This window comes from Aethina tumida, chromosome 3, assembly GCF_024364675.1.
Source record: "Aethina tumida isolate Nest 87 chromosome 3, icAetTumi1.1, whole genome shotgun sequence".
NCBI lineage: Eukaryota > Metazoa > Arthropoda > Insecta > Coleoptera > Nitidulidae > Aethina > Aethina tumida.
The window spans coordinates 23663703-23679620 of record NC_065437.1 but is presented as its reverse complement, the minus strand read 5'-3'; the positions used below and the strand labels follow the sequence as shown (position 1 = coordinate 23679620).

Here is a 15918-nt window from a genome sequence, read left to right as displayed (position 1 = left end):
TATACATAATTAAAATGATTATAATAATTTATCATTTATTGGAATTTATAGGTTTACGGTAATACCACTTATGTGGATTTAACATTCTTATCTATATATGTGACAGATTTTCCAAATATTATTATTAATATTATGGGAAAATTCAGTAGTTCAAATACTTTAATTATAATTTGTAGTGGATATCATAAATTTAACTCGACTTCCTTTCCAGATTTGTGAGATTTTTGACTACCACTTTATCACTTTTTAAATAAAATTACATGTTTAACAATTGTAACACTCACTAATATTATATTATATTATATTGAAATGGTAGTTACCTGAATAGGGCTTATTTAATATAATTTTTTTTTAAAATTAAAATTCACTTAAACGCAGCAATTAAAAGTAAATATAGAAGTCTACCTTTCCCATTTACTTCAAACTGGTTACTTATCGAAAAAACTTTGGCTGAAGACAAATAACTTAATTATGATGGACTTGACCTTAACTTGTGAAATCCCAGTTACTGGGAATCACAGTTCGTCGAAGGTGCGCTCAATACTAACTGCAAGTCTGCGGCATGAGTAAACATTCAAAACGAAAAAGACTAATGAAAAAGAAATATACCCAAGACGCAACGCGACGTTCGCCTCGTTGGGGGGAAAACACATGGCGAAATGATAAAATCCGAAACGAACTCGAACGGTTCTCCTTTCGCAGTCGTTAAATCGGACGTCGTCAATAAATATACTTTATCAATCAACTTTAACCTCTTCGAAGTCCGCGTCTGAAGCAATCAAGATGCACCGGCTCTTCGTTTTTATCGGGCTCTGCTTACTGGCGATCAAAGCCCAAAATTTGACTATTGAGGAATTCGAGAAGCAAAACAAGTGCAAATGTGTTTTGTATTACTTGTGTGATGATGAAAACAACATCAATGTAAATGGAAAGGATCTTATTGATATCAGGTAATTATGTGATTTATGCAGTAATTCATTCGTTAATTTTAATATATGCGGTTGGTTTGTAAAACTTGTTTGGGAAACAATAATATCCGGTTATGTGTTTGCATAAACAAATTAATCAATTTAGAACCAAATTGATCCCAATTTGTAGTGCAACTCATGAGATAAAGATTTTTTCCCAGAGCCTTGTGCACCAGGTTTTGAAGACCTTTTGTTCCAACAATATCTAAAATAATATCTATAAACCTGTACAAACTGTATATAAAAATATATATCATGAATTTTATAGAAAAAAAAATTGAAATCAGAAATAACGGCGCTTGGGAACAGTTTATCTTTTCACTGTCAATAATATTCTTATTTTTATATGTTCGAGTGGTAAAAGTCAAAAGGGCACATTAAATAAACTAAAAAAAATCTTAGGAGTATTTGTTTTTGATGAGTGACAACATGGCCAAAATCTTTTGCCTTATTTGCGAACTAAGTTGAATAAAGTTATTTAATAATCAAAAAATATCTGTAGGCTTGGAGATGAAGTACCTAGAAAGGTGTGTCCAGTTCAAGATACTCTTCCTCAATTCTGCTGCAATCTTCCAAATGCCAGAGAATCCACAGTCACGGAACCAGTTCTCATACCGAGTACGGACTCACCCGTAACAGATAAACCCATAAGACACACGCCTACCGTGAAACTAACGACGAACGTCACCTGCGGCATTCAACGACCCTCCTTCGATGTACGTTTCCTCAGCGATAAGTTTTCCGCCACCATATCCGGGGAGTTTCCTTGGATGGCGGCGATTTACCGCAAGAACGTGTTTAAATGCACCGGAGCCGTTGTTCATCCACAGGTTATTGTCACTGTGGCACATTACGTCAAGAGGTAATCGCGTCAGTGTAATTAAGGTAATTAAGATGTACATATGGTTTCGTTTTAGAGGTGATCGTGCAGATTACAAGGTTGTCGTTAATGGAGAGACCTTTTTGGGTGGTGACACATCCAAACATGAGAGGACGGTGATAGACGTAATAAGACATCCAGACTTTTATTCAGGTGGACTTTTCAACGATATCGCCTTATTGATTCTGGATCAACCGTTGGAAATATCGCAGTTTGGCGCTTTGATCAACGAAATTTGTTTGCCCAAAACCACGGATTATTTCCAAGATAAAAAATGTATTGTTGCTGGGTGGAACAATAAAGGTGAAAATAATTCTTAACTCATTATTGGTTTCTAATTACTAATGTACTGTTTTAGATACATCGATACCCCTGAAGAAAGTGGTAGTTCCGTTCGTGCCCCACGATAAATGTCAATCAGACATCCGTAAATTCACCAAGCGTGGTCCAAATTTTGATTTGCACGATTCATTTACGTGTGGTGGAGGAATAGCCGGCCAAGATGCATGTATTGGAGATGGAGGAAGTCCAATGATGTGTAATTATGATAACGTTTTCTTTTTAACTGGTCTTGTGTCTTGGGGACAAGGCTGTGGACAAGAAAACGTTCCTGGAGTATATACAGATGTGTCAAAGTTCTCCAACTGGATAAAAGAAGAGGCTGCCAAACATAATTTGCAGATTAATATCCCATAATTGATATTTTCACTACTTTTAACGTCTATGTTGTTTGATCAAACATCTGAAATGACTGTGTTAATTTTAGCTTATAGACAATTAAATTTTTATATGTTTAATTATTAAGCTGATGTTTTAGATAGCATTGATAGAATTAAAAAACTGATCATTCACTTATTCGTTTTTCATCAACTGGTACCACAAATAAGTGGAAGCAATTTTACTGAAAACAAAAATGATTATTATCTTTATTATAATTCATTCATAACTAAAATTTATAGTCGGGTTTGAAAACAATAATATTTTAACAAAATAACATTTAAACAGCTACCATAAATAATAAAGTAATTAAATTTTATTAATAGTGAGTCATTTTATAAATTGTGTAAATATTTTGCCCCAAAAATATACGCTTTTAAAATATCCTCAGCATTTTTTGTAAAAAAATATTTTATATAAAATTTTTATAAATGTTATAAATTATAAATTTAATTAATGTTGTAGATTGATGATTTTTAATTTGTTATTAATATTTAATTTCTCATTTTCCAACGAAATTTTCTTACCTTTTATTATATTTACCAATAAATATAACAGTTAAAAAAACATTTTTGTACTCATACAATTTGTCTCATTTCCTGTCCATTTAATAATTAACAAAGAAAGTTCTTGCCATATCAGTGGAATAACCCGCACAACGATTCGTGAATTTTTTTTTCGGACTTTCATCAAAATCGTGCTCCGAATTAATAAGACTACACATAGATCCTCGTTTTACATACCGGTCAAATTCATAATTAACCTGTGTACAGTTAGTGGGTAACAGTTTGGCAAGCGAGGCGGATCGCGCAGTTTTCAAGTCGAACCTAAGAATGAGAAATGCTGCGAATTCACGTGAAAATTGTCAGTACGCGAACGAGAAAATTCTATAAGTGAATTTGCACGGCCTTGCGATTTGCCAGAGCTACTCTTGTGTATTCATCACTTTGGCACGATGACAAAGATGTTCAAGACATTGGTCTTGTGTGCTATTGTATTGCTTGTCGGTGTTGTTTGGGTCTCTCCTACTTTGATGTCGTCCACGTCCATGGACTACTATTGGACCGCTCAGAGCCGACCTAAAAGAGAGCCTTCACTGACGGATAAACAGATTGAGGAGGCCCACAATTGCAAATGCGTCAAGTATCATCAGTGCGACGAGGATAACTATATTATTAAGAACGGACAAGGACTTATTGATGTAAGGTATGTTTGTGTTTCTTATTGGCGAAAGCATTTGTGTGTTGCATATTGTATTTGTAACTGTTTATAACATAATTATCGTCATCATCATTTTGAACATTAGAGAAAAACTCAATTTTATTTTATTCTTTTTAAATTTTATTTATGTTATTAATTTAAAGATCCATAAATTCGTTGTAAGTATTAGGATTTTTTTGTAATATTTTTTATTATTTAATGTAGTGGTGTACATAAATATTTCAACTAACCAGTAACATTTTAGACTGGAGTAGTTAATTTGAGGTTAAATTTTTTTCCCTTGGAGGTGTTCTCCACATAAAGCCTAACATCACTGTTGTTTAGTACTATACACATTTGCTAATTATTCTAAATTTTATCGATGTCATATTTTATTCCCGCCAGTTTGCCATAGTGAATGATGCCTTTAGTTCCCCAAATAATCTTCTGTTTTTATATACTTTTTTGATAATAATATTTAGCTTTGTACTTTGATATTTAAATTTCATTATTATGTGTATAATATCTAAATTTGGAGTGTTTTTGAAACGTTTTAATTTATAAGATTGTTTTTAATTTTTGCCACTCACAAAATTGTAACTTTTTATTTGTTCGCATAAAGGTTAACAACAACACATTTTTAAATAATTATATAACAATAATAAAAGTGTTTTTGTATATGTTTGAAGCTTGTTAATATCTAAAATGTGAAACTAACGTTAAATTATAAAATGGTTTCAATTATAAACAGGTACTACTAATGATTTATATCTTTTGATTCACACCTTTTTTTACATGTTTCAAATGGTTTATTTAGTTTCCATTCCAAATTACCTCATTTAAGAATGATTTATTGATATTATTTCATTCACAACTTTTTTCATTCAGCGCAGTGTGCAAAACAAAATTGTTTTTGACATTATAATGGGTCAACCGTGTCCAATAAATCTTAGGCTGCAACAATTAGAGTGTAATTATTTCGTGAGGTGTTGTCTAACTAAACTTCTTTTGCTGACTTAAAAATTATAATGTAATTGTAATGATTTAGACCTTTGAACACAAAGTAATTTTATCTCTAGTTTATTTCAATAATTGCTTTCGTGGTTTTATATTCCTTATTCATTTTAATATAAAAATAATTGGTATAAATTATTTAAATATGGATTACAAAGTATAAATTACTACTTATTTATGTATTACTTTTGATTGTTCACAAAAATAGTATATCGTAACATAACGAACATTAATATGCAATAATGACTAGTCTAGACAAACATGGCTATACATGTTCTTAAATTTTTGAAGACAACTGTTATACACTTTGAGATGTTGAACTTTGTTCAAAATCTTATGTATAAATGTCGAGGATGGCTATGAAACTACTAATCTAAATAATGTTTTGGTATAATACTTTATGGTATCACTTTTTCAAGTTTTATTTAAATTTATTCTATCACCTTCAATTCCCCTTTCAAATCTGGTATTGCGCATCTGAATAATAATTACTCAATTACCTCATTCCAAACTTTAACTAAATAAAATTTAATTTATTATCTAGAATTTTATTTATTATTGATTCTTATAAAATATTGCATTTAAATAAAAGTTAGAGTATTATAATATTAAAAATGCAAGTACGGAGTTTCCAAAAAAAAAATAGAATAAAAAATAGTATGTATGACTCCTAGTGATTAAAAGACAAAGGTTTACAAATATCAAGTTTTAAAAAACAGAAATTTTTACTTATTTAGGGTAATTTTTTCTTTTGGGTCAATCACCTAAATAATGATAAATTTGTGTTCCTATCACCTTATTTAAAGATCGGAAGAAAAGTAGTTAACTTACAACTGATGAAAATTTCATGCAATGTTCCACTATTTTCTGTCAACTTCTTTATTTGAATATTTTTTTGCGATACAACTAATTTTAATTGAGTTTTTTTACATTAAATAATATTAATATTTCAAGGTTTACAATTGGAAGACCAGGAGGAGATAAAAAATGAAAATGTGATGGAATGAACAAGAAGAGTGTATAGTTTGTTGCTGAGTCTCGATTTTTTTTTTTTTTTTTTGATATAAATTAATGAAACATTAATTTCCCTTCCTGAAAAACAGACTTCTGATATTACCAAAAAGCTCAATTGAAGTAGATATTTTGAAATATACTATCCATACAATTAAATTAGAGAATTTCAATTTTCATCATTTTACACAGTTAATATGAACAAAAAATATTGAAATTTAGCAGTAAACACTTTTATTTATTCTTCGTTTTCGTACTATCATAACATTTTCATTTTTTATCAGGTCTTGGTCTCCTAGTGCTTAAAATATTTGTAATTGAGTAAGTTATAAATTATTTGTTGTTGAAAAAATTACATAAATGGCGAAAGCATCTGAAAATTCTCAAAAAATAATTAAATTGGTATTTTATACACCCATAACCCCTTATTATTGAGAAATCACATTTATGATTTTATATATTTTTACAGATCCCCTTTTAAAATACATCCGTATGTATGTTCAGAAGAAGATGGCCAAACTAGATATTGTTGCTTTGATGCCCCGTCAATTCCATCAGATCCCAGCACAATCTCTACGTTTCCAAAATGCGGTCAGAAACTGTATCATTCCGGGCAAGACTTAAGTGTAGCGCGGCACAGCGAATATCCATGGATGGCTGCGATTTTTGTAAAGTATCATTTCGTTTGCACTGGAGCTTTAATACACCCTTCAGTTGTACTTACTGCTGCGCATTATATCCACAGGTAACGTTTGATCAAAATTCGTCGCATTAACTGAATGGTATTTAATTCTTAAATAAATTTAGTTAAAATTTTTTCTTCTTTCTGGTCCCTTGGTTATTATTCGCCATTTATTTTTTAATGATTAGTGAGTATTATTTTTTGTCCTATAAAATTTATTTAATTTTTAGAGTGAAAAACAAAACTGGACTTAGAGTTTTGGCTGGTGCTTCGGTCGATGTGATCAACACAATGAATGAGGAGAGAAGAGTAATTCAGTTTATAGAACACCCCCTATTCGTAGCAGATGGTAACCTCTTTTACGACATATCAATACTGATATTGGAGAAACCTTATCCAATAAGCGAAACACTGAATTATTTATGTCTGCCCCAACCTAATATGTTTTACACCGGCGACAAATGCGTGTCATCTGGTTGGAGTAGACATGGTGAGTTTATTGTTTATCAATCTTCCGCAAGAGTGTTTATTTTTTTCTTTCATTTCAGAACCGTCAAATCTGAACAAGATCGAACTGCCTTACATAGAACACGACCAATGCCAACACATGCTTAGGACCTACACGGATATTGGCTACAAATTCGTCCTGCACAAAACCTTTATATGTGCGGGTGGCGAAGAGGGCAAAGACGTGTGTAAGGGTTACGGTGGCAGCCCTTTAATGTGTGAAAGAGACGGGCTGTACTATTTCGTTGGAATTGTGTCGTGGGGCAAGGGTTGTGGAGGCGCCAATGTCCCAGGCGTTTATACAAACGTTGCCGTGTTCAAGGAGTGGATTTTCGGAGAACTGGCCAAGAGGTCGATATTTGTTTTTTAATATTGTGATATATTTAGGTAGTACTTGACATGTTACATTTTGTGTTATACATGAGTATTTAATTGTAGATTAGGATTAGATAATTCGAATTATGGGTTTTTATAAAATCTTCACAAACTTTAATTTATTTGCCTGACACATATAAGTATAAATCGACAATAAAAATGAGTTTGATTGATATATTTAACATGTATGAATCAAATCCCATATTTTTATATGCAGATTTCGACAATTAACTTAATGAACTGTAAGTAGAATATTTAAATTTGTGGAAAATAAATATTTTACCAAATGTTCATCGAATTTTATTGAAACAATTAGAATTTAACTCATGATTGTGTTAATGGAAGAAGGTTGAAGTTATCTTAGTATAGTTGAAAAGTTTGGTGTGTCGCATAAATCAAACTACAACTGTCCAAGACTATTTTTAAGACAGCGGTTCATAACCACAAGAATGTTACATTTGCAGTTAGAAAACGTAGAATGTTCGAATAAATACTGAATCATTTCGATAACATCTTAGGGAAGGGAATTTACAACCCAATGTTTTTGATGGAGATCTGGTATTAATCGTGGATCAGAGCACAGCTATATTGTGTTAGAGAACACGTCAAAACGGATGGGGAACAAGTTATCTTTATGGAGTCTAGATTTTACCTGTACAGAAACGGAAGATTGGTTTGGACATATCAGGAACATTCTTGGAACAAGATTAAAGGACACGGCAAGAACAGGACAAGGAAGTGGAACGTTTTTTTTGTTTTTTGTCCTAACTGGGGATAATCTGAATCAAAACGAAATTCGAACGATGAGTATGGATATGATATGAGGCTGTAAATTGAAACTTGGAAAACGCTCAAGTTTAAATAAAATTAAATAACTCTTTTAGAATTATTTTTTTTAGAATAATTTTTATGTGAAAATGTTAATAGTTCATTCCTTTATATTTCCCATTTTCAGAAAAATAAATAAAAATTAATTTCTATTGTTGTGGCGCGTCAATTTCTTGGACTATTTCTAAAATTATTTCAAGTTATGGAAACTCCAACTCTAATTAGATAAATTTAGTAATTAAAGTGTTATTATAAACAAATACATGTTTCAACATATTAAGTTGAGTTCAAGAAATTTTAGTTGACCCTGGATTTACATGGCTGTTGAACTAAATATCATTGAATACGAAATTGTACACGTAATTGGGAAACTACGTTTTGGATAATATAAAAATGCATTGCAATATTACATGTGCGTTGATTAAACATGTAAAAACCCTGCAGAAATAAAAAACCATCTCATTTAATAGAAATCAATAATTTTAAATGTCAACCATTATATTAAATAATTTAAAACAGTTATATTTCATTACGAAAATAATACAAATCTATTCATTTGTCGAAGATATTTGGATCGTTATAAAGATAAAGGAAGTATATAATGACTACTCCGATGGGGGGTTCATTTGAAAAATAATTATCCAAATGACTTATTAAATGGTTCTTGCACGTTGCCACCTAGAGGGAAATCCCATCGTCAACAGTTACACGTGTACCAATACCCTACACACATTAGTGTTATTGTATATACATCATGATCTTACGATTAATTACATCCATTGTTCAATACCTAGCGTAGTACGCGGTGTATTACAGCAACTTCTCAATTGAATCCCGAGGTGGGTGGGTTCCATGCACCACACCATTCGGATCGGCGAAAAAGCGGACCCGATAAATCTGATATCACCATCAGTCCGAAGTGGTCGATCGCAGAGTGCGCACATCTGCTGGAAAGGAGGAACCAGTGACCGTGCACCGTTTTCAGTGTGCTTTTTACGTCACCCAAATTAGAGAATCAGGTGCCCGTTTTCAAGGTGCTCAAGTCGAACCTGCACAGCGGTCGGCGGTACCCGGTAAACACTCGATCTTGTCTCATCTCTGACGATTGCCCCAAAGGTATTTATTTATGTTTATATTATAAACGTGTATTCCTTTTTTTTCTGTGGTTGTTTTTATCGGAACATTTTGGTACTGGGGACGAAATGAAACAACTCTGCACTGACTTTATTAGTATTTAATTGCATGCTGTATATTATATTAAATCCTCGGTAGGATTGTTGCTTCGTAGTTTTGGAGTTGGCAATATTTGATTAAATAATCAAAAACAAATTATTCGTGGTGGGATAATTATTATTGTATTACGTCAACATTTATAAGAATCGATGATTATTAGATGGAAATAATATGCATGCAATAAAATGATATTTTGATATGTGTTCAAATTAGTACCATTTCTGGGTAAAATTATCCAACGGTTTTTTCACATATGTTTTTTTTTGCTAATTATATGTGCAAATAAATTATGATTGCATTGAGAAAAATTAAAACTGATTTTTACTTTGATACTTATTGGAAATATTAAAAAACTTTTTTAATTAATTTATATGTACAGTGTGTTTTTAATTGTAATTTGGGTATACATATGTTACTTTATCATTTCTTAATTAATTTAATTTTATTATATATTCTGAATATGTTAATGATTATAATTAAATATTAATATAGTAACTGTTAGAATTGAGTAATAACAAAATAAATTTGGAAATTAACCACAAGCCCTATTGAGTTAAGTATATGAAGATGAAAATAGAAATTTTGAATTAAATAGTACATGTAAAATATAATTGGAATTGAAATAAAAATACACATATGTGTATGTTATTAATAAAAGTGTAAAATAATCAAAGATTTTACATATCTATTGAAGCATGGATATCTTGGGAATGTACCGTAAATGTAAATAGGAATATTTTGTAAATATTTTTATTAAGTAAATAAACTTAATTCCAAAGAATTTTATATATCAGTCCATTCTTTTATGAAAACAAATAAATCAAAGGGGAAAAAAGCAATAAAGTTCAAGTCAATAATATTGAAATGATTATTTCTGTATTTTTTCATTATCTCTTAAATATTGATATGTTATATCCATCAGTTATAAAATTAAATTAAGTAGTAATGTAATTTTTATTAATTATGAATTAAATTTTATATGTTGAAATTATAAAAAATATAGTAATGCCAATATTTTTGACTAAATTTATAATATTTAACACAATAATTATAAAATATCTGTTTAATACAAGGTCGAAATTAAATATTTTTATCAGTTTATATGTTAAAGTAAATCATAATAATTCGCTGAAATTTAAATTTATTATTTAGTCAATTAATACATCTCTTGCAGTTTATATGCAAGAACATTTAAATATTACATGGATATATAGTACTTACCAACATATAATTAAATTATTTATGGGTGTTTCTGCTTAATAAACAAAAAATTAACCATGCAGACTGTTAGAATAACATGATAAAAACCTGTATTTTGTTTATTATTAGTAGACACATTTTAAGTTGTCTTTAATAAATATCAACTAAATTTGTTCAGTTGAATACCGGGTCAAGTTTATGTATTAGCAATATTTCTGCGAAGACAACATGGTCTGAAATGTCCTATGGTTATCGTAAAACCTTCACGAATTCATTGCTAATGAAACCTAGACGACGTACTTGAATTGAATAATGAAATTGACACCCAAATATAAACTGTATTATGTAACAGTACATAAAAAAAATGGGTCTAAACCATTTATTATTCTTTGCATTCACTTTAATTTTCCTCATATATTATTATCAGTATGTACTAACTCTCCTGAATATTTTAGACGAAAATGGCCTTTGGAAAATTTTTGATTTTACTGGCAGTGACCGTCACATTAGTCCGGGCAGACGGTAAGTCATTATCAGAGTTAATCGACGGTTTGCAAAATGAGAGAGAGGAAATGTTAGGAGACGATCCGAATGTCGACCAGAAGATTAAAGAAATATTCGGAGACATAGGCAAGGATACACAATCCTCAACAAGCGCACCAATCAATCTCCAACCAACGGGAATACCCGGAACTGGATCCTGTTCTTGTGTGCCATACTACCTTTGCAATAATGGTTCTATCAATACCAATGGCGAAGGAGTTATTGATATAAGGTAAATTAATGTTTTCTAATTTATTTTAAAAACTACTCTGATATTTATAACTATAATATTAAGATATAAAATAGTGACATCAACAAATTAATTATGTATAATTTTATGCGTCAGCTCTTCATTCATTAATAGTTAAAACCTTGAATATAATTTTTATTAAGTCATTTTTTTAAATATATTATCTAAATATTGTTATCTAATTAGTCCAAGTTCAAAATTCTGTATATAACAATTAATTGGTCAAAATGTCTTCACTATCTGGTTAAAATTTGATTTGCATTAAATGCCTATTAATATTCATCAAGTAGTAGAAACTTATTTTACAGTTATTTTAGATTTAGATTCCAATAACCAATAGATGTAGACAAAAACTAAAAACTTCAATGAATTAATTGTCTTATTTTATTTGAATAAAATTTTTATAGTTGTGGTAATGAGAGTGATATAATTAAATTCACGGTCAAACGTATTTGTATACCGTAAAATGCGTTTTTCATCGCATTGCATTTGTAATCAAATTTCTGTAGAAATTATTAATTAGGATTGTCCTATTTTAGGCGTAAATGTAAACAAAGGCTAGTTTGAATAATCTGATTAAATTATTAGCCAATTAACACTGTAATTCAACGTGTAATACCAATTGGAGGTAATTTGACATCTCTAAACACGTTTTAATATTTTCCAGAATAACAGAACCATCGTGCTCAAGCTACATTGAGGTATGTTGTGATGAAGGTAGCAAAACTGACGAACCTATTACGCCACCACCGCCAGTCACAAAGAGGAAAGGCTGCGGTTATCGTAACGAAGAAGGAGTAGGATTCAGAATTACCGGTGACAAAGATAACGAGGCGCAATTCGGTGAATTTCCATGGATGGTTGCAGTATTACGTGAAGAGTCGATTGAAGGAAGCGAGCCCAAATTGAACATATATCAATGTGGAGGCGCACTGATTCATCCCCAAGTCGTGGTGACAGCCGCACATTGCGTAGCCGGAAAGAAAACATCTTTCAAGATCAGAGCGGGAGAGTGGGACACCCAAACCACTCAAGAATTGTACCCACATCAAGATCGGGAAGTTGTCAGCGTTGTAATCCACAAAGATTATTATGCGGGAGCCTTGTACAACGATATTGCGTTGCTGTTCCTGGACAAACCAGTGACTCCGGCTGAGAATGTCGACGTTGTTTGTTTGCCACCGCAATCGCACCTTTCTGACAATTCTAGATGTTTCGCCAGTGGATGGGGTAAAGACGTTTTCGGGAAAGAAGGAAAATACCAGGTCATTTTGAAGAAAATTGATCTTCCTGTCGTTCCATACAAATCTTGCCAAGACAAACTGAGAACCACTAGATTGGGCAAATTTTTCGAACTGCACCAAAGCTTCATTTGTGCCGGAGGTGAACCAGGAAAAGACACATGTAAAGGCGATGGCGGAAGTCCTCTGGTGTGCCCAATTGCCGGACAACCTGACAGATATTACCAAGCTGGAATAGTAGCTTGGGGCATCGGTTGTGGTGAGAACAATACACCTGGAGTCTACGTCAACGTCGCCCTCTTCAGAGACTGGATAGACGCACAGTTGAAATCAAATAATATCGACGTGTCAACATACCAATATTAAATTTTATGTTTGATGTGTTACTACAATAAGCTGTGAATTTTTATTACATAACATTAATCAATAAATTTTTTTTTAATTTTTTATTTGTTTCTTTATTTAAGTAAAATTAAGAAAAACAAATATTAGATCATTTTAAAATAAATGATAAGATATAAGTAGTTAATTTATTCGATCTTTGAACTTTATATATTCATATTATCAATTTGGATTTAGTTCCATTTTTTTAGGATATGTTTAAAAACGATTTATTTTATTCATTTTCCTTTTAATAGAAAATGCCATAATTCAGTGAAAACTAGTAGACAATGTTCAATTGCGATGATTGTAAGTAAAACACAACAATAAAATAGTAAAAAAGCTTATATTAAAAATACATTTTGCCAACAGAAAAGTTTTAAAGTCATATCTCAGTATTGATAGATACTTATATTAAAATTTTGTGCTTTCATTTGCTCATCAATCCAATCCCGAAACAGAGCAACGTTCACGTAAGCTCCAGGAACGTCAGATTTACATCCAATTCCCCAGGCGACAATTCCCGCTTGATAGTACTGATCCTTCCCTTTTACAGGACATATTAAAGGGCTTCCTCCATCTCCCGTACAAACATCTACTCCAGGCATTCCTCCCGCACATATAAAACTAGGATCCAGTATAAAGTACTTGCCGAGTTTCGTGGTTCTTAATTTTGCTTGACATGACTCGTGCTCAACAATGGGCAGTTCAACAATTTTTAATATTCGCTGCAGAAGGGCCGTCTTGTTGAAGCTGGTTTTACCCCATCCAGTCGCAATGCACCTCGAATTGTCCGAATTTGTATTTTGGGGAGGTAAACACACAACATCTATGTTTTCAGCTTCAGCAAAGGCGGTCTCGAGGAACAGCAAAGCGACATCGTTGTGCAAAGAACCACGATTGTATTTAGGATGTATTATAAACGTCTGTACTTTTCGTTCCTGATGTGGTACTACCTCGTCCGTAGAATTCAAATCCCAATCACCCGCTCGCACAATCAACTTTTTTATGTCCTTAGGCACACAGTGAGCTCCTGTAAGTACGACCTGCGGATGTATGAGAGATCCGCCGCATTTGTACTTGTAAACATCCGCCGAAATATCGGAGTCGTGTTCTTCGTGGAACAATGCGATCATCCAGGGGAATTCACCGAATTCGGTGTTATCATTGTCATTTATTCTGAAAAGTCCTACTCCATCTGAACGACGGGTTCCGCAAGGTTGTTTTGTTTTAGGTGCGGTGGTGTCATTCTTTTTTTCTTCTCTTATTATGTCTTCGTCGCGACAGCAAAGTGCGTCATCCTCGACGCAAGAAACTGACTGAAATCTAGGTTATAAGAAAATTGTTAATATATTATTTCACCTTAATGAAGATAAATATAAATTATACAAGTATGTCTCCTTTTATGAGATAAGTTAAAATCAATTTCATACTTAATCAAAAATAAAAATAAAATAAAAAAGTTTAATTGTGTCAGGGATGACCGTTTCTTAAAATAACATTGTCCAGTTAAACTCGTTTGAGATTATAAAGTTGAAAATCCCCGATTATCTGATTATTGAATTATTTTATGTAGATAATGAACAAGTTTACCTTAGATTAATAATATTGTCTCCATTTGTATTTTTGCATTGGGCAGAAGGGACGCATGTGCAATCATAACAGTAAGGATTTTCTCCAAATGCGGTGTCCACTAATAACTGATCTTTGTTTTGACAATAAACGGTGCAAGTAAACAACAAAATAGATAGAAAACACTTTTTGAGCAATAAAACCAGTATGTTATTGTTAGACGTCATTGTAACAAGAAACAAGACAAGAATCAAACTGAGCTCACGCTTCTCAGATGTACAAATAAAAAGAAGGAGAACAGGAAAACACTGACCACTGCATATATGTTCGATCACTATAAGAAAATACCGCAGTTGATTAAATTTATTCATAACGTGTAAAATACCCAGTACGTCATATCTTAGAAATATCTTGTTGGTTGGAAGCAAGAACAACTTAATAAGTATTTTAATTTTTAAATATTAAGATAATTATTAATTACAATCAATTTTATGTACAGTGGCATATTATATCACCAATAGATTTGTGGTAATTAATTACTAAAACAAATTGAATAACATATTTGTTGTAAACAAAAAGTATTAATAGATTTCGTTAAATCAATATTATTGTTGAGTAATTTGCATCTACACAAACAACACAAATACTTAAACATTTTTTAATTTAAATATTTATAATAAAGACTAATTTTAATACGTTAATTTCATTGTCACAAAAATCTTTATGTTTTAGTGTGTGATTAATTATTTCGAAATTAATTATGCCAAAAGGTGACGTTACAAATATTACGGTTTATATTTCATTATTATACGTTTATTTAAGAAGACCACTTTTGTATCCACTTTGCGTTGAATAAATTATTGAACAATATTTTTCAACCACAAGTAGGATAACAATGATTTATTAATTATTTGGATAACTCTTTCCATGTCGTTAATACAATTTTTAGGATACATATTATTAAATTATGCCTCTATATTGAAATGTTTACCATTTTGGGTTTAAAATGGTTTGGTATATAAATTAAGAAAGAAATTGACTTCTTGGGTAAATACAAACTATGAATAAAAATTTAATTTTTATATTCATTTAACACTATTGGGTGTACTATTAAGAAAAATAAGATTCCCATCTTTTTTTTTAATAAATTGTTTTGATTATTTACAAAAAAAAGAAAATATTGTTTAAAACAAAATAGAAATAGATATTTTTAAACAAGAATTCTTCTTCTAAAATATTTTTGTCGATGGAAAGAATAGTTATAAGATACAGTGGTGGGCAGACGAATAGCATACAATACCAACTATTTAAAATAA

At 31.2% G+C, this 15918-nt stretch overlaps 4 protein-coding genes across 5 annotated transcripts; 3 read left to right on the top strand and 1 right to left on the bottom strand.

The window, feature by feature from the left end:
• The first annotated feature begins 680 nt into the window (after positions 1–680).
• Positions 681–2884, top strand: LOC109608645 (phenoloxidase-activating factor 2). Its single transcript, XM_020025153.2, has 4 exons — positions 681–950; positions 1471–1830; positions 1886–2151; positions 2207–2884. The coding sequence occupies exons 1-4, from the start codon at positions 784–786 to the stop codon at positions 2542–2544; spliced, it is 1131 nt and encodes a 376-aa protein (XP_019880712.2). The 5' UTR covers positions 681–783; the 3' UTR covers positions 2545–2884.
• Positions 2885–3243: 359 nt separating this feature from the next.
• On the top strand, positions 3244–7645 carry LOC109608679 (phenoloxidase-activating factor 2). The gene is made up of 4 exons (XM_020025201.2): positions 3244–3771; positions 6260–6535; positions 6703–6962; positions 7021–7645. Exons 1-4 carry the CDS (start codon positions 3521–3523, stop codon positions 7347–7349), a joined length of 1116 nt encoding a protein of 371 aa, XP_019880760.2. The 5' UTR covers positions 3244–3520; the 3' UTR covers positions 7350–7645.
• Positions 7646–9086: 1441 nt separating this feature from the next.
• Positions 9087–13096, top strand: LOC109608678 (phenoloxidase-activating factor 2-like). 2 transcript variants are annotated; one of them, XM_020025200.2, is made up of 4 exons: positions 9087–9298; positions 11071–11137; positions 11195–11390; positions 12076–13096. In XM_020025200.2, exons 2-4 carry the CDS (start codon positions 11077–11079, stop codon positions 13013–13015), a joined length of 1197 nt encoding a protein of 398 aa, XP_019880759.1. In that variant the 5' UTR covers positions 9087–9298; positions 11071–11076; the 3' UTR covers positions 13016–13096. The 2 variants fall into 2 exon arrangements, with proteins under 2 accessions (XP_019880759.1, XP_049821599.1); XM_049965642.1 differs by having other exon boundaries at positions 11071–11390.
• Positions 13097–13357: 261 nt separating this feature from the next.
• Positions 13358–14943, bottom strand: LOC109608636 (phenoloxidase-activating factor 2). The gene is made up of 2 exons (XM_020025143.2): positions 14624–14943; positions 13358–14356 (listed from the first exon to the last, which is right to left on the bottom strand). Exons 1-2 carry the CDS (start codon positions 14827–14829, stop codon positions 13423–13425), a joined length of 1140 nt encoding a protein of 379 aa, XP_019880702.1. The 5' UTR covers positions 14830–14943; the 3' UTR covers positions 13358–13422.
• Between the last annotated feature and the right edge of the window lie 975 nt (positions 14944–15918).

Bases quoted from the DNA above. Each gene is read 5' to 3' on its own strand.
- LOC109608645 (XM_020025153.2), top strand. From the start codon at position 784: ATGCACCGGCTCTTCGTTTTTATCGGGCTCTGCTTACTGGCGATCAAA. The intron at 951-1,470 runs GTAATTATGTGA...AAATATCTGTAG, and splicing joins AAGGATCTTATTGATATCAG to GCTTGGAGATGAAGTACCTA. The intron at 1,831-1,885 runs GTAATCGCGTCA...GTTTCGTTTTAG, and splicing joins GTGGCACATTACGTCAAGAG to AGGTGATCGTGCAGATTACA.
- LOC109608679 (XM_020025201.2), top strand. From the start codon at position 3,521: ATGACAAAGATGTTCAAGACATTGGTCTTGTGTGCTATTGTATTGCTT. The intron at 6,536-6,702 runs GTAACGTTTGAT...TTTAATTTTTAG, and splicing joins GCTGCGCATTATATCCACAG to AGTGAAAAACAAAACTGGAC. The intron at 6,963-7,020 runs GTGAGTTTATTG...CTTTCATTTCAG, and splicing joins ATCTGGTTGGAGTAGACATG to AACCGTCAAATCTGAACAAG.
- LOC109608678 (XM_049965642.1), top strand. From the start codon at position 11,077: ATGGCCTTTGGAAAATTTTTGATTTTACTGGCAGTGACCGTCACATTA. The intron at 11,391-12,075 runs GTAAATTAATGT...AATATTTTCCAG, and splicing joins GAAGGAGTTATTGATATAAG to AATAACAGAACCATCGTGCT.
- LOC109608636 (XM_020025143.2), bottom strand. From the start codon at position 14,829: ATGACGTCTAACAATAACATACTGGTTTTATTGCTCAAAAAGTGTTTT. The intron at 14,357-14,623 runs GTAAACTTGTTC...CTTATAACCTAG, and splicing joins GACAATATTATTAATCTAAG to ATTTCAGTCAGTTTCTTGCG.